We start from the raw sequence: 27,655 nt of genomic DNA, 5'->3' as shown, positions 1-27,655 counted from the left end.
AAATAAAAAGGTCACATTTAAGAATAATAAATCTTTTATTGTGCATGGATTTTTTGTAGATATCATGGCTATACATATACACGTTAAATACATTTCTATGATTCCATTCCATTTCCCCGCCCACATAATTAACATTTGGAAAGTGATATGTCTTGTTAGCTAAGTACGTATCGTATAACAAACCGCCATTTTTGGAATGCATGGTGAATATGAGGTATAACTGCAAAGATTAAAATGACATTTCTCATTTTTGTGCATATCTGGCTTTGTTTTGGTCACTTTTTTTGTATTCATCTCTTCAAACCGAACAGGTCACATTTAAATAGCACACGTTGCTATCCGAAGATAAAGAGCGAGTGCGAGACAATGTTGGAGGACCAAATCAAGACATTTTTTTTGCAAAGTACCGAGAGAATCTTATTTCTAAATTTAGTCATTTAAGGATTGAAGACAAGTGACTTCAACAAGTAGACAAAAGTCATGATAGTAATAATGTGACAGATGGCGTGCGCGTGACAAATTGTTATTCTCTTCAACTTATATTATCACATATGATATAAAAAATAGATGTATATATACTTCACACGAAACCCTGGACGAGCCAAAAGTAAAAACAAAAACAAAGCCAACGAAACACGCACATACTAATACGGTGTTTCTTCTCTTTACTGACGAAATAAAAGGTAGCAAAAAAAAGAAAAAAAAAAAAAGAAAGAAAAACACATGAAATTAAGATTTAACCCCAATTAAGGCCTCTGAAACAACAGATTTTTTTTATGATTATTTTTTGTCTCATATTTCTTACATTTGCTCAGTTGTTTCAGCGACAAAGACTTTTTTTAAAAAAAGTGTATTTGTGGTGTAAAATGCCGATCCGGACGCAGTCAGCCAACATTTATGTTTTACTCTCGTTATATTGCAAAAAAAAAAAAAAATCTCCCCACCAAAAAACAAAACAAAAAGAGACAACATCTAGGAAACAACAAAAGGGAAGCGGACATTATTTTTTTTTGTGCTGAACAAGATTTCCGGACTCAAGCAGCTGTTGTGTGATTGTAAAAACAAGCTACATCATCATCGTCATCGTCATGGGAGTAAAAAATAGTTGTTAGGTTGCTTTACATTTTTCACCGACGTTTGAAGCCCAAGCCATTTTTTGTCACCCTCCTCCACCACCGCCGCTGTACAAAAATAGGATTTCTCCGCTCACGTTTTTTGCATCCTTCAACATTCCCCACATGAAAGAAAAGAAAAGTGCTAAATGATGTTCCTACAGATTATTATATTTGGGGGCGGGGGATTTAGTTATATGTCCATTCATGTGTTTCTCAAGCTCTCACTGTGCAAACTCACCAGGCCGGCAGGCAGGTCCTGCAGATATTATGCAAAAAAAAATTACAAAAAAATACCTTCATACTGGACACGACTGCAAATATAAATAAGGGTTATACACAAAGAGTACTGGCAAGAAGTCCGGGATATTTGGCTTTGGCGGGTGAAATGCCAGGATGAGCCTAAAGTGCACAACAGTGATTATCAGTTCAGTTGTATTTAACTTTAAAGTTTACCACGTTGTTTCCAAACATTTCTTTTGGTTCAGTCTTGATAATGTCTGTCATGATGGTGATAACTGGAGAATAAAGGGGAAAAAAAAAAAAAAAGTCTGACAACCACTGTTACTTTTACAGGTCAACTTAATTTGAGCTTTGGTCATTTCTGAATTCCCACTTGTTTAATTCAGTTTTACTTTTGAAAATTGACAACCGGTAAAATTTCCACTTGTACAACTGAAATTAGACTATTGGACATTTTAAAATGAATATAAGCCCTGTAAGACCTGAAGAGTGACAGCTACACTGAGATGTACTTTTGAAATTTTTAAATTTAAAACTTCAATTGAAGTAACTTGTAACGTTTTGGTGTATTTTACGTTCATCTCGTTATTTCACCCAACAGCCCTAATTTTTGGAGGAGTCATGTATATACTCTGAGAAGGGGGAGCAAAAGTAAGAGAAAGTCTGAAAGGGGGGAAAAAAAACAAAAAAACTGAAGAAAAGAATAAAGCTGTAATAACCGTGGTGCCCTGGCGGCAGCGCTCATTTGATGACAAAGTACTGGATGACGAACGCGATGAGGATGGCGATGATGGCGAACACCATGAGCAGCAAGAAGGCGCACTGCTCGTCCGTCAGGCTGCGGCCGGCCCGGCCTGACGTCGAGGAGGAAGTGGACCTGGAGGAGGAAGAAGTGGGGGAGGATGCCGAGGCGAGGTTGTCGCCCCCCCGCTGCACGGCGAGCGTCACGGTGGGGCTGTAGGGCCCGCTCAGCTCCAGCGCGTCCTGGCACTGGCGGATGGCGCACACGCGGAAGCGGTAGTCGCTGTTGGGGTGGAGGTGTTGCACCGTGAAGCAGGTGGCGCCACCTTTGTACGCCTGCCCGGAAAAACCACCAGTTAGCGCTTATTTGATCTCATCGGGCGCCGCGCTGACATTAGCTGAACGTCACGGAGAACAACGGCGTTTGCGTAATGGACAATTGAGCGAGATGAACACGAGGAGGAGCCTGCGCACCTGCTTGAAATCAGAGTTCCCCATCATGAACTGCAAAGTGTAGACGATCGGATCGCCTTTCATGGGCGACAGCGCCTCCCAGCTGACCTCGCACGAACCGTCATCCACTCGCTCCACCTTGGGGGCTTAACACGCAACAGATGCTCAGCGAGTTTTAGAAAAGTCTCATTCGACATGCTCGAAAGAAGAGTACGAGAGAAAAACTCCTACCTTTGAGCGGGGCAGGGGGGGAGCGCGGGGTGGTGAAGGTGTAAACAGCAGAGTAGGGCCCCGAGCCCGCCTCGTTCAAGGCCTGGATGCGGAACGCGTAGGAGGTAGACTCATTTAGCCTCTGCACTTTGTGGGTGTGGCATGTTCCTTCATACAAGGAGATAAATCTGCAACGTGCACAAAGAGCATGAAAATGGCTGCTTGGGTGCCCGTGGTGTGAAAATAACCAACCAAAAGAAAACAGGAAAGGACCGCAACGCTTGAATTAATTGTGCTTCAAACCTGCCACTCTTGTCGCCCATCTGCAGCCGATACTGGAGGGCGTCTGAGGCGGCGGCTTTGCCCGGACCGTCGCCCCACTTGAGCCTGAGAGTGTGGTGACTGAAGGCGGTGCACTCCAGGCGGGGCGGCTGGGGGGGCAAGGGTTTGGTCTTCAACTTAAAGGTGTGACTAAAGGGCCCTGCGCCTAAGCTGTTAAGCGCCTGGATTCGGATCCTGGAACAACAAAAGTACAGGCTCAGAAATGATTATGCTAATATAACAAACGATCCTTTATGAATTGATTTGTTCCAGGCCTGGCCGGACTCCTCCCCCACCTGTAGCTGGTGTCGGGCTGCAGGTGCTGGATGACGTGCTTCGTGACGGGGCCGACCGAGACGGGCTGGCGTTCGCCAAGGTCGATCAAGTAGGATGTGATCTCCGAGCCGTGGTCGCGGGGGGGTTCCCAGCAGATCCCCACGCAGGTGGAAGGCGAGTACAGAGGCGGCGGCTTGACGCATTCGTCCTCATCTTCCTCTTCCTCCTCCACCTCCTCCGCCTCTTCCACCTCTTCAGGAGCGCCAAACCTGATGAGGTCAGACTCCTTCATGACGCAGATGTTGCTGATGGCGGCGGGGACCGAGCAGGGGGTCAAGCACAAGACCGCCTCGCTGAAAGGGCCCAAGCCTGCCACATTCAAAGCCTGGGAAGATGCGAGACCACATTTGTCCACAAGATGGCGGTACCACTTAAGGGCAGCACTTGACAACACCTGAAGAGCTCTCAGGGCACAATGTCTTGTCGAAACCACTTAATGTCACGTGTGTGTGTGTGTGTGTGTGTGTGTGTGCTCTCCTTGCACCTGCACTCTGCAGAAATAGTTGGTGGCTGGCAGGAGCCCCTTCATCTCGTGGCTGAGCGCCGCGCCACTGTAGCACACCTGCATGCTGCCCTCCGCTGCCCCCCACTCCAGACGAAAGTCGGTCACCGGAGCCCCATTACAAGGTGGGGCCTGGGAGGTGGGGGGGATATTCGTCGGTCATCATATCGGACGCAAGCGCCACAAACACGTTTGAGCCGATTTGTGTCGCCTTACCTCCCAGCTGACGACAACACAGCTGGGTGACTTGCACGTGATGGAAGGAGCCTTACACTGCTCGGGGGCTCCGGGGCCGGTGGTGACGTCATAGCGCTCGGACAGCGGCCCAAACTGGACAATCAATAACAATAAAAACCATGAGACATCTGATTTAACAGAGGAATGAATCCGTTTGTTGATAGACAACATCAGAGTATGCTTTTCTTTCTCACCCCCGCCTTGTTTCCCGCCTTGAGCCTGAAGCCGTAGGTCCTGCCGGGCATCAAGCCTCCCACGGAGCAGTCTAGCTCGGGACCCTGGTAAACCTCCCTGCTCTCCTCCGACTGCGGCCCGCTCAGCTCCACACTGTAGCACGACACTGGGCTGCCGCCGTCCATCGGCGGCACAGCTGCAAAAATTACACTTATTTGAGTACAACAGTTTTTTTTTGGTATCTTTTTTTAAATGGAAAGCATCTATTCCAGGGTCAAAGTGTGGCGGCCATCAAAGTGCCATTTGAAGCCTAACCAATGTGTGAATTTGAAAAAAATAAAACCCTTCTTCCTCCCTGAGAGCTCCTTCAAATCCTTTTTAGGGGTTATTATTATGCAACAAGTGAATCTCGTCCACATTTTTACAGTTTGCACTTGACGAGTCCATGAATCAATGTGTGATATAGGCTAGCATTTTGGCCGCATCGATGCTATTACATCTTGGCCATGAAAAGCGTCACTCTCCACTTCACTTCTATTGATCACTGAGCGCGGAGCTAGCGTAGCGCCTGGCGCTTGCTCTTAACAGTTGGGCACATTTGTCAACATGAAAAAGGTTGAAACCTTTGATAGTTTCCATTAAACCTGCAAAAGTCGCTTTTACCTTCTCTCTGCTCCGCTCCACAAGCTCATAATAACGTTACTAGAGCCTAATGCAATTTATGAAGAAAGTGCACAATATAACCCCCCCAAGGCAGCAAAATCAAATGACTCACCCCAGCGTAGTTGCACTTCACGCGCTTTGGGCTTGCCCACCAGCCGCGGGGGTTGGCAGGGTCCCGGAGGTACTGCGGGAGTCTGGACCTGCAGGGTCTCCGACAGCTTGCGGAGGAAAACCATAGACAATTTGATTACAAGAACCTTCAAAATGCCAGACTAGCTTTTTCAGCACTCTCGGAGCAAATCCGGCTTCAGGTAACAAATACAATCTTGAATGTATTTCTTCCCCACTTCCACCCAGACAAAATGGCAAACATCTAAGCGTGATGTCACCCCGCTTGCCACCGTGAGTCATCTGTGCTTGCGAGGCCACTCATGAATAAATGCACACGCACGCTAACGGCTGACGCACAAATTAACGAGGAGCATCTGCGGAGGAGACTAATTAGGGAAAAACATCCTGGGAGGGTTGATCAATTAGCAGACTCTGGTCTTGACGGGGAAGAGTCGTCGCACTACTCAACAAAAACAGGCCACGCGAATGGGCATTTTCATTAAGCTGGTTTCTTTGAAATAGATTGAATGCTAATGCAGACGACGCGTTCCTGCCATTTTCTATCAAATCAAATCGTGTTTCAATTTGTTGCTTCCTGTTAGGCCTTGGCTAAGAAATGCACTAGATTCCACTCTGACCATCAATCGCTGGTAAAACATCGAGTGCGCGTTTTTTAGGCTTGCTCGGAATATCCAGATTCGAGCGTACACATATACGTATTGACAAAAAGCTGCCAGGTGGCTTAAGACGGATTCAAATAACCCTGCCCTTAAGTGGAAGCTACAAGCATCCAAAACTAATAACTTGTTCGTCGAGGCCTTTTCCTTGCCGTGGTCCAAATAAAGCAGCCACGCAAAGCCGTGAGAGTGAAAATGCGTGCGTTTATGAATGACTCACCGGGCTCTGCCCCCCCTCGCTCATGCAGTACACTCTCGCCTGGTAGGAGCAGCCGGGCCTGAGGCCGTCGCACACATGATCCATGGCCGGGCCCGAATAGACCAGTTCCCACGACAGACCTGAGCATACATCAGAAGAGATAGAAAACTTCAAGTAGACTGCAACAGACTCCAAAAAAAAAAAAGCAGCTTTTATTTCACTCACCACTTAAACCCTCCGATACCTCCACAACATACTTGGTGATGTCGGCGCCGCCATTTTCTTTTGGAGGTTCTAAAAGAGAACAAGAAAAATGAAAGTCGTGCGACCGGGTCCGCGTTTTGCAAAGATTTGCTGTACCCCAGGCCAACTTGAAGCTGTTGGGCAGAACTTTGCCCTTGATGACGGGCTTGGAGGGATAGCTGGGTTTGTCTGGATTGGTGATGAACTCCACCACGGGGCTGGGGTTACTCTTGCCCTCAGAGTTGTACGCTGCCACCTGGAAAGGACAGCAGGACGGGAAATCGGGCATCAAGACAAAGACACAAATCTGCTAATCCCGCTGAGTGCGTCTCATCCCGCTTAGCATCCGGCAGCTGGATGATTCTGGGAAGGAAGCTCAAATTTTTAATCCAATTTTCCATCGGTGATTATTTTGTGAATATTGTGAGGAGAGCTAAGGTTTATTTTCAAGTTCCTTAATGTCAAAACATATTTCTTTGCCTCAAACATACAAAGCTTACCATCGTAATAACAACATGCGCTTGTTATTCAAACAAGTCGGCCCGAGTGAGTCGAAAGCATTAAAATGAAATGACGTGCTTATGCTAACAAGGTGTGCAACAATGCACTCCACTTCCTGGGACGCTGTTAAAAAAGAAAACACGTTGACAAGCTGGTGATGAGCAGCAGGATGCTACCCTTGAGGCAGAACCATGGAGAGGCATGGCAGAACCGCCATGACTCACAAAGATGCTGCAGGCCTCAGCAGCTTCCGTGCCCAGGGCTTAGAGCCTTAGACGAAAAAAAAAAAAACCATCCACAACACACACTGTCACTTTTCTCAGTCATTCTCCCCACACACACACACACACATGCGTCCAATAAGGGATCACCAGAGTTGCACAGATGCCCCTTACCCGGAACTTGTACTTGGTGCTCCTGTGGAGGTTCCTGACCATGCAGGAGAGCTCGTCGCCGTCGTAGCTGGGCTGGAAACCGTAACCCTGGGGAGCAGGAAAAGACGGCCGTCAGAAGCAGCAGGGTCGTTCAAGACGACATCGACCGTTAGTTAGATAAAAGATGAGATGTGCGATGGGAGGGAAGGAGCTGTCTCCGTGTGTGTGTGTGTGGTTCCAGGAGGCTGCTCTGAGCTGTAAATGTCATGTGAATTTAACAAAACAACTTCACTTTAGTGACCATGGTAAATATATGAGTCAACAGATTTTTTTTTACTTGCCTATTTCAATAGTTTGGATTGTGACTATCCCGAATTATGATCTCAAACGATAATCACACAAAATTTAGCTTTTTATCACGCACCTAGCAGAGCAGAAGACACATACTCCCCCCTGACAGCTTTGCTAAATATAGCCAAGAACTGACTGCATTGTCGAAAACGTCATCGTACCGAGCCTTCCTCCTCCATCTCCAGGATGTAGCAGACGTCGTCCTCTTTGGGCGAGCTGCTGGGCCGCTGCCACTTGACACACAGCCAGGTGACGCCGGCCATCTCCAGCTCCGGAGGGAAGGGCGGTGATGGCACGCTGCACGAGGTGAAAAGCTCCACAGAGTCGCTGAACTCGCTGGGCGAAGAAAGAACGAGGAGAGAGGCGGGAACGGGCATTAAGACGTAGCGCACACGGGAAAACAAAATTGGCCTCAGCGGTGCTGTGAGCTGATAAAAGATGTTGACCTACCTGACGCCCATGTCATTTTTGGCCGCAAGACGGAAGGAGTATCTGGAGGCTGGTGAAAGCTTGCTGACTTTGTACTGCTTCTGAGGTCCATAGTAGCACTGCTCATAGACGCCAGTGCCCTTCCCCTACACAGCAAAATATAAGTAAGCAGGAGGTGAGCAGGCTGCAGCTCAACGGCAACGTTAATGGACAAAATGTCCATAAAAACAAATTTAGAAACATGATTACCTCATCCCATTGAAGAATATAGTTGTGGACCTTTGAACCGTTGTCACATGGAGCCTAAAGAAAGAAAGTAAAAGAAGAAAACAAACATGAAGATGTGAGTCAGTATGCAGTGTGGACAACAATGTGGCAAGCAGTCAAGATGCATCCAGCTGTGTGTACGTTTTTTTTTTTTCATTAATCCACCAAAGGTTTGCTGATGACGCATGCTTGTTTTTGCAAAGCCTGTAAAAGCTGCACGCTTGTGAACGCACATATCAAAGTCTTTCACACACACATCTCAAAGTCTTTGACACACATACAACAACGCCTCGTGCGCACACACACCCGGGAGGCCATCTTTTTTTTTTTTTTACAAGCGCTGCTTTTTCCCGCTGGCGAAATGAGAGCGTTAATTACACAGGAACGATACGGAAGAGGGGGGGCCCCCGCCGCAACAACCGGGCGAGATGGCTGCTGTTGCTCCACGCTGTTCACTTCCTCCTATAAACTATATCTATATACATTGTCGCCAGCCATGTGCACGGCCCATTTAACAAGCTACACTGAGGGAGCGTGTGTATTTGCATTTCATAAATACAATAATAGCAATTTCACAAGAAGCCTGAATTTGGAGCTCGGCATCACTTGTTTGGATTTCACAAAGGTACCTTCCACTGGAGTACGAGAGAGTTCTTGGTCCCGCTGGCCTTCTTGGGAGCATTGGGAGGTTCCGGCTCACAGCTTAGCGTGGTGAAGCTCACCGCCTCTGACGGACTTCCTTGTAAACAGTTACACATGGCCTGGACCCTGAAAGGGAGGTGGGGACAAACACCCAAACAGGGGTTAGCCCAAATCCATCTGCCATCTTTAAGGCCGTGTTAGTGCTGACCTGACGTGATATTCTGTTGCTGGTCGAAGGTTCTCTAAAGTTGCACTTAGTTCCTCACCGCTGCAATGGAAGGAAAACAAATTCGTGTATTAATGCGTGTGTAAAGGACATTTTGCACGGTCCGCATAAAAGCTGTTTGAAGTGACTTCAAGCAGTGCGTAATCTTCAGGCCGTACATGACTTTGTGAGTCATAAAATGGGGTGTTGACGTCACTCACCAGTACATGGTGTTGTACTTCCCGTCCTTGCCGCTGAATGAGACAGACACCTCATAGCTGAGGGTTCCCACGGGGGTGCTGTCGTCCTCCGATTTGGGTGCGCTCCAGCTCGCCTCCACCGCCCGGGCCTGGATGTCCGTCACCTGCCACATGTACACGGACCAGAAGCGCTATCAGCGATAATGTGCTATCCGGCGAGCCGGCAGGTGTGTCAACAACGTCTTTTCCGAGCATTTACAGCTCGATGAGTGTGCAAGTAAGTAACGCGGTCAACAGATTCTAATGATGCCCCGAGGCCACCTTTCCGAGCAGAATTGAATAGTCACAAGATTAAATTGGGTCTCTTTTGAGGAGGCTTATAAATAACCTGTGCTCCACCAAGAAAGTGTATATATATCAGGTCAGGCCCCTTGGACTCCCAGGGGGGCCCACCTTACTCCATTACACCCCACTGTTTCGCATCACGGTCCTTTGACCAAACCTGCGTGGCTGCAAAAAGAGGAAAGGAGAGAAAAAAAAAAGCCCTTTTCCCATTTAAGCTCTTTGTATCCGGCCTTAGACTTCACGGTTTACCCGTCCGCTTTGAAATGGACTCCCTTTTGCTCCGTTTACAAGGAGCTCAGAGGATTGTACTGCACATTTTATGAGGTCAAAGAAATTCTATTTCGGTGCTAATCCTCGATTCAACGCAGCCATTTTTTCTTTTTATTTCTGTTGCCGCCCCAGACTCTCAAATTTCCTAAAAATAAATATCATAGGTCATATGCTAATGGTCACACTTTCAAACTACAATACAAACCAAAATAGCTACAAATACGTAAATTTTATCACCGTCCCGACATACTTCGTCAATACGCAAGTACCGACATTTTCACGCCTTTCTCTTGACAGGAAACCCCATTCCGGCTCAGCTCGACACATGGGCGAGCGGAAAATCCCCACGAGCGTGCTCGTCAGCAGCTCCGACTACATTAGCAAGGCGTCAGCGGGAATTCATCACCGGTGTTAATAGGACGTTTAATGACGCCACGCGTTTGCATCATTAGCCATCTCTCTCTCGCTGATGGTCACATAAAAACATGCAAATCCAAGCAAATTGGGCGCAAAGAAAAACACGAGATAATAGACGGGCCCATACGAACCTCGGGTTTACTGATGGTGCTGAGCAGCGCTTGCAAGGCCTGTGCTGCGGGATCCAACTCTGAGGAGACAAAAAAATATATAAAAATGAAATACATTTGGCAGCTGACAGACGATTGCGTACACGATTGTGTCATTTCACGGATGGGCCGAAACTCCACAGAGCCAAATGTCTACACTTTTAACACCAAAGTCAATGTTTTTCCTTTAACCTTGTACAAAAATAAGCGAGCCGAGAGGCAATTTAACGGTAATGATTAATGAGCGCGCAATCAAGAAAAATGTCGGCCGTCTTGCTGCTCGCACCGCTAATGAGGCTCTATTTTCGGCGCCTAAACACAACAAACTCCCAAACATCCGCAAACACCACTGTCAAATGTAAACCTTCCGAACCGCTTCCTCTTTCATCAGTGGTCGGAAGGAACCGAGTACAAAGTCACTTGGGTGTTTTGTTTTTTTTTTAAGTCAAAAATGACAGTGAAGATAATTTTTTCCTGTCTTTTGACACACTGACCTTTCGCCTCTCCGTTTTTGCCGCGGCCCGCATGCTTGTCGAGCGCATGGCTGGGCAGCTCCGCCTCGGGTCCTTTGCCTCCCACGCCGTTGTGGACGTCGGACGCGTTGAGGCTGCTGCAGGTCTTCTGGGGTGAAGGGGGAGGGCTGTCCTTCACCTGCCCTCCTCCGCCGCCACCTCCATGACGGTCCTTCAGTTTCTTCTGGAGGCGCTCGTACGTTTTGCTTGTTCTGTCATCTCTGTGGACAAATGCTGGGCGTCCGTGTTGGCTGTGGGAATCTGCAGAGACTGATTTGAAAAAAAGAAAGAAAAAAAAAAGGAGGCATTCAACATTTTCAACGTTTATAAATTCAAAACATGAAAACTGGGAGCCAACCATTATTGTACTGAATCGTAATCAAATTGAAACCTATTGTCAAGCGAATCATATCATAACGCAACTGAAGAATCGTAACGTAATTGTACCGAATCATATTTTAATCCGAGTGAATCGTATCGTCATTGGACTGAATCACATCTCAATCGGAGTGTGTTGTATCATAATCAAATTGAATCAAGTTGTATCACATCTTCGCAATCAATTGTAACTTTATTGTACTTTGTCGCATCGTATTTGGAGCAAATCGTTTGTGGCAACTGGAGAGAAATTGGATCATACGTGTAGTGAGCGGTCTGGTAATTCGAGTGAATTGTAGCGTTATGTGGCGGAGATGCAAAGCCACATCCGCTGCCGTCTCACCCTGCTCTGAGTAGATGTGAGCCGGATGATACTGGGAGATGTATTGCGAGCTCATGTCGCCCACCATGCCCGTGTACAGCTGAGGGGGCGGGGGCATCATGGCCGGGTGCGGGATAAAGGCAGGAAGGTGGGCGTGGGGGGGCGGCGGTGCATGGTGGAGAGGAGAATGGCCGCCCGGGTGGAACTCGGGTTGCTGTGGCAACACCAGGACCCGCCGCACTCCGTTCTCCTCAATGATCTGAAAGAAACCAACACTCGTTTTGTGTGTTCCAACTCATGATGCAGAAAGATTGCTGGTTTGAGGACATAATTGAGCTTGTCTGTATTCAAAAGAAAAAAAAAAAAAGTCAGCATATACCAAACCGCATTTCAGCTAACGTCAACAAACATTTCCCACGGCACACTTGAACTCTCACCGCACCAGTGGTTGGGAATCACCGATCAATTACAGGGTGCTTACCTGTGAAATGTATCCAGGAGGCACATAGATTGGAGGCACTGAACCGTTTGGAGACATCATGGGAACCTGAGCAGGACCTACAGAAAGGCAGAGAGGGGGGAAATAAAAGCAACATCAAGGACTTTGACAAACACAGGCCTTAGCTTACATAAGAACATTCATAAAGGAAAGTCAGAGGGCTTTTTTTTTTTTTTTTTTTAATAAATGCTTTTGTCATTATGCTAAATGATTTTCGCTTCTTGGCTAGCATTAGCGTTCTTGTACAATGCTGAACCTAAATAAGACTAAGTTAAACGGCAGAACTGAACCATCTCAAAACTGTTTTCAAAAGGTGCTCCAACCCTCGTGTGTGTGTGTTAGTGCAAAGCGACTGACAGCAAGAACAAAGCAACGCAACTGAATCGTCATGACGGGCCTCCATGTTAATTTCTTGTAAGTGAGCATATTCACAAATGTTTTTAGGGAGAGGAAACGCCCCTTTAGTCCTTCTGTATTGTGACGCAGAAAAGCCAAAGATAGATATTTTTTTTCCTCTTCACACAATTCCTGGCAAAAATGCAAACGGACCACTTAAGCAAAGTGCTGAGGAAACGACATCGTTCCCTGCATGGCCGTGGCCCGAGAGACAGCTCAGCAGAAAGCCGAGTCAGGGAGGAAAACCTCACTGCCGAGTCACGCAGAAGGACACCAACACTCACGACCCGAGTTCCACGTCTCATGTCCAAGACGAGCCAGCACATACTGACCTCGTGGCCACCTGCTTACGTGGGACCTTCTCCTCATTTTTCTTGGAACTGGCATACTTCACAGCACATATGGGCAACCAAACTGGCCCCGCTAGTCCAAGGCTTGCCTTTAAAACATCATCGCCAAGCCTCAGCACCGCCTCCCCCTCTTTGAAGAGCCGAGTGTCCGTGATCAGACGCTAACCTTAAGAAGGTTGTATGGTTTCAGATGAGGGATATTTCAATTGGACGGATTACGTCAAAATCAAATCAAAACCTGCAAAAGGCTTTGTAAGCTCTTTCGTTCCAAATATGAATGTTAAATGGCGCCACACCAGATTATGCCTTGAAGGTATGAAGGCTAAGAAGTGTAATCTGACAAGACGGGTGGGGACGAGCTGAGTGCTAAGACAGTCAGACTAAAAGGTTATAAAAAAAAAAAAAAAAATCTCTACGAGGGCACTGACTCAGCCCTCATCGACATCACATGACAAAACCATGAGTTTTTTTTTTTTTTTACACTACTTAATATGCTCTGTGGTGCACTTGCCCGTGGATGAGAACATTCTAATTAGCTGATGCTGAGTAACAGAATGTACAATTTATGACAAACGTTGCTCTGTGAGTGCAAAATGGCGGCTTAATGGGAGTTTTTTTTTGGTATTTGCTTAAGGTAACAAACACGGTGGGAGGAGATGGTGGGAGGTGCTTGTTTTGCATCAGTCTGACGCACAAACTTCTGACAGAGATCAGATAGAACGGACCACCCACTCCTCCCCTTCCCGTCTTCCCCTCCCCCTAAATCAACTGGAACATTGGCTGTGCTGACGTGGCTGCGGAGTGCCAGGCTTCCAGCAAGAGCCGGAATCAAAACCATCAGTCCTCCTCCACAAAAGTGCGAGCCAAGACGGGTCACCGTTTGACCCGTGGGAGACGGGTTCGGAAATTCACGTCCGAAAGCGTCCCCTCCTGACTTGCGGGTGTGAGCCAGGTCCAGATAGAGCCATTCTTAACAGCTGATTTCTAAAATACTTTCCTTCTAATCCTCATGGGCTTGATAGAAGGTATCGACCGGGATTCTTCAGAAATCAAGAGAGCCTTTATCGAAGCCACAATTGAACTGATTGTAGTGACCTGCCATATCACGAGGCTAACTACAGGACTCAATAAAAAAAAAAAAGGACTAATTGCGATAAACACTTCCTTCTTTGAATCGTAATCACGGCAGACATAATCGCAGCTAAAGCAAAAAGCAAGAATCGTCCCCCGATGATCAACTCACCCAAACCGGACTCACCCTTTTAGAGCATTTGACTGACATTATTAGAATTGATTTAGCCGACATTGAGAACGACGCAATTGGCTGTATATGAAAAGAAAAAAAAAAATCCCTCCACACAAAAGGCAGTACGGAACGTGTCGAAAGGCAGCTTTTTGTCTCGGATATTTCATAGAGGCTCCTGCAGTGGATGACGTTAACGGTAACCTTCATGCTTGCGCGTATTGCCGTGCGGGAGCACTCTAAACCAGACAGCGAGCGCTGCGCTACAATGCGATGCGAGGAGGGACGTCGCCGCGGGGACCAGGGTTTATTTTGCCCTCCTACTTGTTTGTTGTTGATGTTTATAAGCCCACGCAAAAAATAAAGTGGACACTCCTGCTTGACTAAACTTAGATGTGAAGACATGCTGGGTTTCTTGGCCCTTTCTGCCTCCCCCTCGCACTGATGGACGCAGCAGTAGGAGAATGAGTCACGAGCTCAGTCATCCTTAGAGTTACTCGCCATGGAAGCTGTGAATGAACGCCAGCGTCTCCTTGAAATCAAAGGCGGCGGAGGCGGCGAGTACGCCAAACAACGGATTAATGCGGCTAATGCCGTGTTTGCGGGGTCAATTACGCCAACCGTACGCGACGGGTCGAGCTCGGGAGAGCGTGAGAGGTGTTGTTACAGTTGTGCTTTCATCTAAAATGGCCATGGCCATGACAGCCCAGGTCTTACGCAACACAAGCGCTGACCGAGCTGCATCGAGACATGAGGCTCAGCCAGTGTTGGTTGGTTTTCGTGTTTTTTTTTTTGTCATAATGAGAATGGTGACTTTCTGATTGGTAAAGTATCGGGTACTTGCGGAGGCCACTGATACCAGTCACTGATACTTAAAATTAAAAATGAACATGAAGTTAGTCCTCTGCAGTACATGGCACACTCCCTAAGGATATGATATGGAATTATAACGACACACACAAAAAAAAAAAAAAAGTCCCACAGAAAGAAAATAACTATGGTGTTCTGGACACTGAGTACTATATGTAGCACACTAGGAGCCTTTGTGCCTCACGACGTCTTGTCAGCTAAAATGTCAACTCGGTGTCAAGGCTGGGAAGAAAAGTTGGCAGCGTACAATACTGATGAGCTGAATTTCTTTTAATATTTATCGTTGTGGAGGCAGTGTTACTCTCTTGACTATTATTTTTGTCGTGACGAATCCTGGCACAATAGGTGGTATTTATTTTCTTTGTTTCTATTCATTTGTAAGCTTTGTGAAAGCGGGTGATGTGGGTTCAGGGTCTGGCTCAAAAGGATGGCCCTCAAACAATGAACCGAATCACAGTTTGGAGTAATTGTGCGGCAAGAGCAGCTGCAAGTTGACTCAACCAGACGAGACCTTAATTGACATGCTGCTACATCTCATCAAAATGCAAAACGGCAGACGGCACGGCGGCGGTAGATATGCCGAGGCCTAGGACGATGCAGATTAGGGTGAGGTGGGGGTGATGTCTGTTACACAACCAGTGGAAAGATGGAAAAAAGTCACCTGCAAGTATTTTGCAGGGTTGAGATTGAAAAACGCAAAAGAGATCAGACAAAATTGCCTGACACAAACAAAACATGCATTTGTTCTTTCCACATTCAACTGTCAATCAGAGCAGATACTTAACATACACACTCCCAAAAATAATATATTTTATCATATTATTTATTTATATTATTCATATTATTTTATATTATTAGATTTTTATTTTTCTAAATTCAAATTTAGAGTTATCAAATGTCAACCGGAAAGAATAAAAAAGACCACATCATGGATTCCAAAGGCTCGGGCCGCTATCAGACACTCAACTGTACACGGCTGGCTGATCTCTGCCAGCCACCGGGGGGGCGGCTTCAAAACACTCCGACAGAAAACAGACTCATCGCATCTGCAGCGCCATCAGGACCCACACCGAGTGTCTCTCCGCTTTGGCACCAACACAAACACACACACAAGTGGGTAAAACCAGGACACGGACGCCGCACATCTGTATCGAGCTCTACGGGACCAGCGGTGAACAGACGAGGCATCAATCCAAATGGTGCGAAAGACAGCTCGATCAACAAGAGGCTCCGAGGAAAGCTATCAGCCCAAACAACTCATCTGTCAGCACATTGATTTGACAGCTGATCTGTGCTTTCACACGGGTCGATTCATCGAGTAATTGTGACACCTGGAGAATAAAGTACGCCGCAGTCTAACGCGGCGCCGTTGTCCAACTTTCGGTCTTTGCGCGCACGCAAATACTAGTGGGGAGTCCAAACTCCCAAAAGACAAATCTCGATAGATGGGGTGTTGTCCGATTCGAGGACTGTCCGTTTTAAAAATAATTCCGTTTGGATCAAAATCGATTTCCCGACTCGCATCAACTTGAGTATCGACGTGCAGTTTTAGTAAGTATTTTATCACGCAACTCTGGCGAGGACACGGCAAACAAACCAACCAAACAGGAGCGTGCGTACACACACGCGCGCACACACTCCTCTTCTGCCTTCCTGCGACGCAAGCGGTGAGTCATCCTTCTATTCACGTCACAGAGATGAGTGCACCCTGTGACAGACCAGTTAGTAGCAGCCACACTGATCTACAATAGTCACCTCTTTCGTTCTTTTTTTTTTTTCCCCCTCTGACAGAGACACTATGTACGCTCATCCCCTATTAGGCCGCTTTATGTGTCTCGCGAGGGGCGGCGGCGCACTCAGGCATGAAGTGGAGAGAAGAGAGGCTCGGATTGGGTTTTTTCTTTTTTTTTTTTTAATCCCTTCCGCCACCAGATCATTTTAGATCACTGCTTCCAAGATCTTCGTCATCCAAACCCGGCACGCCTGTGGCCTCCTGTATGGGCTTTTTAGTCTCGTCTTTATTCCTTTGTGTGGCGAGGTATAGGCGAAAAAGAAATGACGTTGTCAGTCAACAATGAGATCGGAGGCACCGATGTGCAAAAGCTGGTGCCGAAGCTCGCAGCGTATGATTTCATCACCTGATATGTTTCCAAGCCATCTTAGCAGGGGTGGGCCAAATATGGTTCGCATACTGCGCACATTCTCTCAGACACTCAGGCACCTTTTCTTTGATGCTCTTAAAGTCTAGCGCCCCTTAAAGGCCAAACACCACATTGCAGGTTTTGAACCGATTAACGTCTTTCGTGCTCGGCCGCTGAGGGTGCATTCAATCGTGAGCACAGTAGTCTGATGACATTCATTTTATTGGATGGATTAAATATAGAATGCAAACGTTCACGCTTCTTTAAAGACGCCGGTTCGATGAACCGCGCACACGTCAGCGGCGACGACCAGTGTGGCGAGTTAATTTCATATTTCAAGTGTACCGGAATCAGGTCACTTCAAAGTTTAAGATCATGGTTACAGATACATAGGGAAGTTGCTTACCTGTGATACACTGGAACTGACCATCCTCTCGTCGAATAGTGAAGGCCTCACCTGGGTTTACCTGCACCAGGATTACCTGCCAAAGAAGAAAAACATTCAGCAAAACAGCAAATAAATACACAGCGGCTCAACTCTTGCCAGGGCTAACAAGGGAGGACTTGTTTGACGTCCAAAAAAACCTGGCCATTTGCTCGTACAAGCGAGTCTTAAGAGTAGCGGGCAGAAGTTCCCTCCACAGCATAAAATGGAAAAGAAAATTAGATGTACCTTGCCTTACACGACTTTAATAGTATCGTTGTTGTGTCGAATTGGTGAAAGGCCGAAAAGCTGGACCGGGTTACATTGCGTGGGAGCCTCTTGAGGCGAGTTGTGGCCTACAGCAGCTCGTTGCGAGTGTGTTCCCAGCCGGCCGCTAACATGCGATCAATCGTCCACATTCATTGGCCACGTACGACACTGAGCCTACAAGGTCCCGCCTCTCAAAGCCAAAAACATTCAAAGTCAAAGATATTACAGAAGATGGCGCCCTCTAGTGGACAATAACAATGCCTGCAACCTTACATTTTATGGAGTCCAAACGCAAAATCAATTTGACCTGGTTACTTGACTCATCAATCGGTGGAATCATTCATTTAAAACTCTCACAGCTGCAAAACACTTTCATATCATCAACCTTATACGAATAGAATATGACCAGATGATTCTGTTTAGGGTTGAAATCTATCCCAATTGGCTTCAGAAACTCCAACGTGGATTGGTCGCCAGTCAACCACCGAGCATACACAGACAGACGACCGTTCAGCGCTGTCAGGCGAGTAAAGCGCGACACCGCGGGGCCTTCGCAAACAATAACAAAGCTTAATTCGCTTTTCACCGCCACCTCCGGCACAGACAAATAACAGAGCAATAAATCCTATTTAAACTCAAACTATCCCTCATAAAAACCCTCGCCGGGTCGTCACTCTCTCCACTTTGAAAGTCCCCGAAGGAACGCAAGCGGCTTCTATTTTTTTGGGTTACCTCGCTCTTGTGGAAGACGTTGTCATAGAAGCGACAGTCGCCCAGCACGGGGCTCGGGCAGCGGTTCTCGTGCCGCTCGGGAATCATCAGCACCTCCATCGCCAACATGGCTTTCCATTCATGTGCTCGGCAGCGACGGGGGAACGAGTCCTTTGACTGCCACACGCATCCACGCGCACACAGACCGACTCGTAGCTTCACACACACCCGCACGTCAGCGAGGAGGAGGAGAAGGAGGGGGGGCTTAAAGGGGAGGTGGGCGAGTGGCTTGGGGAGGTCTAATTGAGTCAAAGTGGGCCGGCGCGTCACAGTCAGGTGCCGGCGGCCCGACGTACACAAAAAAACTGCTACTTACTGTCGCCCGCATCGCTTTTTCCTCATCCAGGCGTTGCTTTTTGGCGCAGCCCGAGAGAGTGGGAAAAAAAAAATAAAAACAAAAAAACTGCACCAGGGTCCCCTAGCTGCAACCGATCCCGGTGACACTTGTAGCAACTCTCTCAGTGTGCAACATCCAGGAGGAGGCGAGCGGCGCTTTGGGAGCAAAAGAGGGTTTGGCTTTCACAAGAGGAGTGGCGTAAATCTCGGTGTCGCTAAGACCTGGCGCTTCAGTCTGTCTCCTGCCTCCCTGCCGTCCGTATCACAGCAACCCCCTTCAACAAATAAGCACTCGCCCGCGGCGGACCCTCAGACAATGGCTGGGAAACCTTATCAGCGTGTTTAGGAGAGGGGGGGGGGGGGACGTTTGAGGCCGGATTAACTCGTGTGAAGATGCCCTGCCTCCGCTTGCGTGCCAGCACACTTGAAGCCCAGCTGTGCCGGCTAATGGGCATCATTTCAAAAGCGCAAACTGTAACAATACATTTTTTTTTTTTTTTTTTGGGGTTAATAAATCCACCACAACAGCGACGACAACGGCGTGAAGGAAAACGAGCGGCTCCTGAGGCTGACTTATAAATGAATGCACAGGCTCTCTCTCTCCCTCCATCCCTCCCACGCCCAAAAAAAAAAAAAAAACCCTCCAATCTTTTTGTGTGACACTTCATTTTGGCCACAATAACACGGAGCTTGAAATTGTTTCAGAATCGGAAGGCTTCGGAAGTCGAGCCGCAGTCAGGAAGGGGACGGATCGATCAACTTTGGATGCGAATGTAATGGCGGCACTTGAATGAGACGGCACATCGAGCGTTACATTCAAGTGAGCTTCTGCGTAGCGACATCTGCCCTCGTTCATCCTGAACGCATCGTTCCTTAAAGCGGCAGGCAGGAGTAGCCCGTGCCAAGTTGACACACACACACACACACACACTGCTCGCTCACCAAGGCTGCCGGCCCAACGAGTGGCTCATTCACAAATCTAAAAGCAATCCTGCTGTTTATTTCACTTCGTGTGAAGTGATTAAAGCCGGATTTAATGGAATTAAACCGAAATAGCCACCACGCTGCATCGAGGAACATCTGAGCACAATGAGCTTAATGGCGTCAGATGACTTGGTGTGGGGGGGCGTAATTAATTTTGTTAGCAGCGACGTATTGATATGCGCTTACACTTGAACACAAATGGAATTAGGGAAGCGTTCCACCTGTTTGGTTTCAAACTCATGCTGTCACCTCAAGCTAAGAAGGAGACAAAAGTGGATCGGCTAGTGTCCCCAAAGTTTGGATTCTTGGTGTCGGCTCGGTAATTACAAAGCCATTTAAGAACTGAGCATGATTTTGACAGACCCGGAAAAGGTAGAGTGAAAGAGAGAGCGAGAAACTGCAGAGGTTACTCGTCACGCAGATGGCTGAGCAGTGATGGGCGCTAGCTTCCTGCTCTCATTTTCGGGCTGTTATAATTATCTTAGGGGGAGCAGATGCGCGATGACTCGTCGGAACAATACGGTGCGCAGGCTTCCGAAACGACAAATACGATGACCCGAGAATGAATACCGCGACGCCGCTTGCTTTGGCATTTTAAATTGCGGCCGAAGCTACAAGCGGCAATGACGGTCGCTCGCAATGCTGATTTTCACGGCGGACTCTTGAAATGAGCAACTTAGACGCTATGCTCCCCCCTAAAAAAAGCTTGCTAATTTAGCAAAGGTCACTGATCGGGGCTCATTTGAGCAAATTGTTGAAATATGAAAAATAATTTGCCCCTTTTGAGTCAAAATGGACAACCTCCTGTTTATATATTTTTGTGTGTGCACATCTGCAAGTGTTGCATTCTCATTTTTTCAGGGCGTGCATGGACACATTCACATTCTGGAACACCTAGAGTTTACCCAAGTAAACAATCAAAAATATGATTAAGTACAAAAGTCAACTGTAACTGCTATTTTTTTAGAACTTGTCACGATCCTTAAACGGGATTTTTTGTCATCGCAGCACGCTGCCAACTGACAAAGACAAAAACTAGAGTAGCTTGTGATAACGACAAATTCCCCTTACCTGTATTTCCTTACTCCGATTGGACGCACAAGTATCGCATGGCACACCCTGGTGATTTTTAGGCATGCACAACCAATCGTTGGTGTAACTAACAACACCCAACAATGCTTCTAAATACGGCCACAGATGATGAATATCCTCCAGAACCATTACGCTATTGTCAGTGATGCTCCCCGGGTCACCGTCCTCCATGTTGCTCGGTGCTGTCCCTCTTTCTAAGCTCTTTTTTTTTTAATCACGTCATGACTTCCAGAGGTTGGACAAAGTAATGAGGGCATTTTGACAAAGTCACGAGTAGAAAAGGACAGATATCCGTGTTCAGATGTAGTAGCAAGAACACTTAGGTGAAGATATCTGAACAATCTACTCAAGTAGAGTACATGTGTACTCTTGATACTGCCTAGCAATGCTACAACACGCTGCTTGGCGAGTGTGACACGGATACGATTTACAACCACCGCTGCATAATTTCATGGCTCAGGGCGCTGACGTGTCGCTGCCGCCTGTGACTCAGAGTTCAGGTTTCTCACTATTTGTTCCTCTTTAATTGTTTACCGTGCGGCGCTGAGACAACGGCAGCTGGACGACAGGAAGCAAGCCAAATGCCACGGGTGAGGTAAGGGGGAGGGTGACGCTCGGGGTTTAAAAAAAATAAAAACCCCACCGGGCTCGGAACAAACCAGTTTCGTGCGTGTGTGACGATTGATGATTGAAAAAGCTTTCATCGTGTCAAGAAAACATCGCATGATTGGATAACGTAGAAAAGGAAAGGAGGAATCTTCCCAAGATGCACTATGAAGCCCGAGATTAAAGGTATTATTAGTAACAAACCACGGAGGAGATAGCGCCATCACGAGCGTAAGGATGTCAAAGTGTGTCAGGCGGAATCACCCGGTTTAATGCGATGTCGTTAGACTAAACAGACTTGTTACTAACATTGGCCTAAAAGGACGGTGACGCACGTTTGCGGTTTGCCTTCATTGAATTCACGTCGTCATGTTTTGGATCTTGTGGCACTGAGACTCATTTATTTCAATGAGGGAGGGCGGGTTGCAATTAGTAACAAAAGAATAACAAAAGGAAAACATTTGTTCCGTCTCAGTCACCGCCGATTACTTTGACAATTGTCTCTTTGGCTTTCCCCTGAAAGAATAAGTGATGGAGGAGAATGTCTCGTCTCTTGCCTGGGAAAGGGAGCGTCCCCAAAACACTGCTGAGTCACACCTCCTCAAAAAAAGGTGACAAATACAAAAACCTCTTTGTATTAATTGCCATTTCCACATCAACCAAAGCAATCCTGCTTCCTTTTTCCATAACAGCCCAGTCCGACTCACACACTCACATTCTCTTCTCTCTCTCTCTTTGCTGACGCACACACTTTCACTCACACACACGCTTTACTTTCTCAAACACGCACACACACACGCTGCCTCTCTCACACACAGCAAATTGATCGGCAGTGCACCAGACGACATGTTTGCGGCTTCTAAAGCACACGGGCACCTTGTCCACTCCCGTCTGGCCCTTGTAGCGGTTCAGAGGAAGGTCTCCCACGTTTCTGGTAACATGAGCCCACACGGGGTCGTGAGCCTCAGATCAGACCACACACACACACATTCATGCCTATGCACTGCCTGTTTCATGGATCAACTTATTGGTATTAATTAGTCGAGCAAACGCAAGGCTGGCTATTTCATTAACTATCAGCGTATGGCCAAGATGTTTTGCTAAATAATGTCAAGGAAATAGCTTTGCTTCTGCTTCCCGTGATCTCAGTTTTGCTTTTGTCGTCACAAAATGCTAATTGTGACTCGCAAATTGCAGCACAAATTTGCTCATGTCGAGACGCGGATGTAACGAGAAGCTGTAGGCGCAACGCTTCGAAAACATGCCCAACTGCACTCCATCAACTAAATCCACGAGCCATTAGCTAGGTTTAAAAATTTACAGACAGAGAGTCATGTGTTGCCACTTTTACTGGCAACTGCAGGAAGACCTTTCAGGATTGGGCAGGGGTGGGGAGGGGGGCGGTACAGTTAATGGACGGAAGCAGTGAATCACGCTGTAAACAAAGTGATCTCTAATCATCTCAGGTAATGACCCCGTGACAGCGGCTCACAAGAACTGCTCCAGTCGAGCGCAAATTTGCAGCAGCCCAGACTGGACACTGGAGAAAGGAGGAGGAAGTGTCCTTGCAGCTTGTCAAACTAAAAGGTCAGCGACGGTGGGGAGAGTGGTGGAAGGGTTGAGAGGGGGGGGCGGGGGGGTTCAGCCGTCACTGATTTTCACCGTCACAACAGCCCTGGCCGGCTTTGTCAAGACCAAACCACTCCTCGGGGTCCAGTACACACCTGAGACAGCTCCCAAAGGACTGGCTGTTTTTTTTTCCAATACCTTTTCCAATAACTGCAACTGATGACAGAAAGTCTCCCAGGCCACTGTTTGTGGAATTAAGTTAAAAAAAAAAAAGGTGTTTTGTTTATCATACTGTGAATCATTGATTGAAAAATCGACGCATCTGGGGGAGAAGCCCATCTGTATATTAAGACAAACACAGCCGTGTTATCAGATACGTGTTATTACGCCACATTTCAGTGCCCTTCATGCACACGCAACGGCTCAAATTGGCCCGAACAGGAGGCGCGGCAATGACGTCAAGCGGGAAGGTAGAGTCGTATTTTTATTCCTCTGACTGGCTGGCATAAAATGCTAAGCACACGGATGCGTGACGCGCGCAGGTAATCGGGCGACCTCTTATTTTTCGCCGTCAACAAGGCAACCGAATTCCGTGAGATCACCCTCGCGGCTCGGCATGACGCTTTTTTTTTTTCTTTCCACTGTGGAAAATGACAGGACGGCTGGAAGGCCATGTGAACCGTGGCTAATATTAGAGAGTCTTATCTGAACAAATTGCACAAGATGGAAGAGACGATGGAAAAAGACAGGAGGCTACGAGAGCTGCGGGCTATTTAGCAAGTCGCAGAAATCAAAGCACTCCAAAAAACAGCCCTCACATCAGGGCCACTCTGTCTCACTTACACCGACATTAAATAATTGCTCCATTACACAATGGCTACTCGGGGAGCTGTGCTTGCTATCACGTGCACATCTGCTTCTCAAGAAATTCGTCATCAAAACCGATTGAGGTGTTTCGAGTTCGTAACGACTGCGTGTTTTGAGGATCTGAAACAATGGGCCGAGCGCTTCGGGTTTCACGAGGCGACAAATGGAGCGGCTCTCATCTGATTATATGAGATGATGATACGACTTCAATACCAGACTTGTGTGATGAAGCTTCATCTAATCGAAAGAATTTCCAGCCCGATAAACTCAATTACTACGCATAGCGAAGACCCGTTTTGGAATAAAGCACGCTTATTGACGCATTTCCTCATATTGCAGAACGTGTCGACCGCTTCAGTAAATCAGCGCAGCACCTCAAACGGGCTTCTTGCGTGCACTCTCCAGAACTTCCATGGACAACTCGGGCTGAAGTCCGTTATACAAAGGAAAGATGAAAAGTGCAGTACGGGAACCCCTCCGCAACTGCGTGAGCGTACCTGCTGGGGGCCCTCCCCGTTGACCATGGCTGGAGGCGGTGGTGACGCCAGGATGGGGAGTTCAGGGCTGAGAAGCTGGCTGGACTCCAGAGGTGGGGTGTGGTCTGCCATGTCTCCCTCATTCACACCACTAGAGGGGGTCTCCTGCAACAAAGGGGCAGCTTTTACTTTGGGTGAACTTCATGCTGGCCCATACATGATGAATTTTAGTGTCAACGCAAATTGCTAAAAACAGAGGAGCAGATGACTCACCCTGTAAAATGTACCTGAAGAAATGTACACGTGCTGTACTGAGAGGGATTATATGGCGGCTCAAGCCCGGTAAAGTGGAGTAATTGAATCGAAGCTAATTAAACGTGATCCGTTCTATAAAATAAGTGGGCTTTCAGTGGAGAACAGATGATGTGTAACTTATCCCAAAAATGCCAGTAGGCCGCAAGCGAGATGTATCGTATGTCCTTGAACCTAATTACAGCGCCGTACGCCTGCGCTGCTAAAGCTCACAGTGATCTGGCTTATCTGTTAGCTTTAGCCCCTCCCCATCTTAAGCTGAAACAACAAGTCCGGCTGCGTTTACAATGCGACGGTCAATGAACTGAAGTACAACGGGTGAACGGGCGGCACGCAGAGCGTCTCTTTAGCCCAGATGCCCTCGGGCAGCTGGTCGGCGGACTTGCCGACCTTACGCAACGGTCCCAAAATCAATACAACACCTGACACCTAACGTGGACATTTTGACATGCTTTGACATTGCTGAAATTTGAATACCGGGGTAAATAGCAACCAAGCCGTGTATGTTGTTTTGCGAGGACGCTTCAGTACAGTGGTGCCTTGGGATATGAGGTTATTTGTTCTGTGCTAATGCTAGGAAAATCAAAACATATGTTTCAAATCATCTTTACCCAGTGAAATGAATGAAAATGCCTGATCTTTCCTAGACTGCCTAAAAATAAATAAATCATAAAAATAGCACTATTATTCATGTGTATAAACATACAGTAATCACATAAATAGCTTGGAATGCGTTTTGTGTCAGTTCAACAATGAATCTTTTCATATGTGTGACAAGGAATATTAGTCATTCTTCAAAGAGGATAAATAATATGTGACTAAGTTGTATTTTGTCTGTCTACAAGTGGTGCTCCACCATTTGTGTTCAAACATCAATTGCTTTAAGGTTATTACAATGCAAAACCAATGTTATTCATTAGCCTCTCTATGCCATGTTGCATTGTTTATTAGCATTAAGCTAAGTTGATGGCATCCATAGCATATGTACAGCCAAAGCAACACTTTTGAGGCTGTTGTAAGAAGAATCAGACAGCGAGCACAAGCCCCTGTATAGCTTGCCAACCATCAGGAATTTCTCAGAAAATTCCTGAACGGACAATCCATTCCAAAATATTGTAGATTTGCAGTTTAGTCTGTTACACATGCTTCAACAACACATTTGTATTGTTGCACATGCATTTTTCAGTCAAGAAGCCAAGATATTCAAATTTTGACTTAATATATGAACCCATAATGGAATTTGAAAAATATTTTAAAAAATTAAAACATCAGTCTTGGTTGCGATAGTGACACATTCTGAAGCAAGGTGAATATGGTTAGCAAACAAACAAAAACAATTAATCATTAGTCAAACATTAATCTCAGAATTATCAGACAATTAATCTCAAAATACCGTTAAATGTTCTTCTTAAGTGTGGCTCGAGTGACTCCCCCATCTTTTTTTGTTGCAATTTCTATTTCTCATCCCTGTTTCATTTTAACCAATATTCTTTTTGCTGTCGTGCTTCTATAACAACAACTAAGCTCTGTGATTATTCTAGCTACAGGTGTCATAATATTATTAGCAGGCTGCGGAAGCCATTAGCAGGTGCAAACCGTTTCAAAACGTCACTTTATTTCCGAATGCTTCTTTAAACGATGCCTCATATCGAACAAGGGAGGCAAATTTATGTTATATCAAAATAGAGCCGCTAATGTTACTCACTCAATCAGACGCTATTGGACGACAAGCAATGCACCGCACACAAATTTGTCGCCTTTTTTTCTCCTTCAGTCGTCCACGTCAGCGGGCTGCGAAGAGGAGCAGCTTCCTCCTAGGTGCGAGCCCCCCACACCACCTGAAAGAAAGGAAAAACCAACAGTTATGCAAGTGTTAGCTTGCCATGACAAAACAACAACAAGCCAAAAAAAGAGAGCATGCTAACGTTAGCCGCCTGATGCTACGTTGCTAATAGTGAAGGAGACGAAGCTTGTTTTTTTTTGTTTTTTTTTTAAACCATCTTCTCCCTCTTTGGCCTCAAAAGGCTTCCGAGAGGAGACGAAAAACTGTTTAATAGGGTCAAGGCTTACCTATGTGTTCTGTTCTATCGAGATAACTTTGCTTCCCAGGCTGGTCCTCCTTGCATAAAAAGCAGGAATTTCGCCATCGCTTACCGTCAGACTGTTTGCGCATGCGCAATACAGGAAATCATGGCGAAGCTCCAATTTATAGAAAGTAAATTGAAGCCTTTTCGACTCCGTTCAAAAAGAGTTGAACGTTCAAATTGCGCTATTCAATTCCGCTCGATTATTATTCCAATGTTTTACATGCTACTTTTTCCTGGCAGATCATTTTATGGACGTGTAGACTGGTCTATGGTGACAAGTGTAGTGCGAATGAAACTGGGCTGGGGAAAAACCTTTTACGTCAATGGGAATCCCAGCCAGTCGACAATTCAACGAAATCGACATTTGATTAAAGTACATGCAGAAAATACACATTAAAAGACAGATTTCCCCCTCCTGTTTTGTTTCGTTTTCATATGAAGTGAAAGCCCCAAATCATTAGAACATATGCGAACTCTGTACGTGTCATAATTTTAGCAATGCGTTTTAGTGTTATTCCAAAAATGCATATTAAGGTAAAAGAACATGTATATTTTAAAAAAGTGACAGAGAATTTTTATTTACTGTATGCAGCATTATGGTTGTAGCGCCACCTGCTGGAAAGTAACTAGACCCCAGGGCTAACTACAATACAGTATTTGTAGTCGCTCACCATACATTCTCATATAATACCTGTATACTGTACAATACGTAACAAATAGTAAATTGCTGTTACTATCATTCGGATTTTAAAAAATTGTATGACGGTATTGAATGACG

The 27,655-nt window shown here is 46.5% G+C and overlaps 1 protein-coding gene and 1 long non-coding RNA gene across 6 annotated transcripts; one reads left to right on the top strand and one right to left on the bottom strand.

The window, feature by feature from the left end:
• Positions 1-16: 16 nt before the first annotated feature.
• On the bottom strand, positions 17-27,063 carry fndc3a (fibronectin type III domain containing 3A). 5 transcript variants are annotated; one of them, XM_088380440.1, is made up of 28 exons: positions 26,861-27,063; positions 26,496-26,628; positions 24,500-24,643; positions 17,490-17,565; positions 12,066-12,142; positions 11,606-11,843; positions 10,867-11,154; positions 10,355-10,413; positions 9,213-9,355; positions 8,995-9,054; positions 8,774-8,912; positions 8,127-8,180; positions 7,899-8,023; positions 7,610-7,784; positions 7,119-7,205; positions 6,340-6,478; positions 6,205-6,273; positions 6,001-6,119; positions 5,105-5,210; positions 4,350-4,525; positions 4,135-4,248; positions 3,901-4,050; positions 3,377-3,741; positions 3,063-3,275; positions 2,781-2,947; positions 2,571-2,695; positions 2,075-2,432; positions 17-1,371 (listed from the first exon to the last, which is right to left on the bottom strand). In XM_088380440.1, exons 3-27 carry the CDS (start codon positions 24,608-24,610, stop codon positions 2,097-2,099), a joined length of 3,711 nt encoding a protein of 1,236 aa, XP_088236566.1. In that variant the 5' UTR covers positions 24,611-24,643; positions 26,496-26,628; positions 26,861-27,063; the 3' UTR covers positions 17-1,371; positions 2,075-2,096. The 5 variants fall into 5 exon arrangements, with proteins under 5 accessions (XP_088236566.1, XP_088236565.1, XP_088236568.1 ...); XM_088380439.1 differs by having other exon boundaries at positions 17-2,432; positions 26,861-27,061; XM_088380442.1 differs by lacking the exons at positions 24,500-24,643; positions 26,496-26,628; positions 26,861-27,063 and adding an exon at positions 18,865-18,891 and having other exon boundaries at positions 17-2,432.
• On the top strand, positions 12,329-14,464 carry LOC148395445 (uncharacterized). Its single transcript, XR_015859375.1, has 2 exons — positions 12,329-12,497; positions 12,641-14,464. It is a non-coding gene; the product is annotated as an uncharacterized LOC148395445 (long non-coding RNA).
• Positions 27,064-27,655: the final 592 nt, after the last annotated feature.

This window comes from Syngnathus floridae, chromosome 7 (assembly GCF_059516105.1).
Source record: "Syngnathus floridae isolate MCC-2025c chromosome 7, RoL_Sflo_1.0, whole genome shotgun sequence".
Taxonomy (NCBI): domain Eukaryota; kingdom Metazoa; phylum Chordata; class Actinopteri; order Syngnathiformes; family Syngnathidae; genus Syngnathus; species Syngnathus floridae.
Note: the sequence above shows the minus strand (reverse complement) of the source record. Positions and strands in the feature narration are given on the sequence as shown.

Coding starts and splice junctions, on each gene's coding strand:
- fndc3a (XM_088380440.1), bottom strand. CDS start 24,610: ATGGCAGACCACACCCCACCTCTGGAGTCCAGCCAGCTTCTCAGCCCT. Junction 12,143..17,489: donor TCAGTTCCAGTGTATCACAG/GTAAGCAACTTC, acceptor GCCTTTCTGTAG/GTCCTGCTCAGGTTCCCATG. Junction 4,526..5,104: donor TGAAGTGCAACTACGCTGGG/GTGAGTCATTTG, acceptor TAATTTTTGCAG/CTGTGCCGCCGATGGACGGC.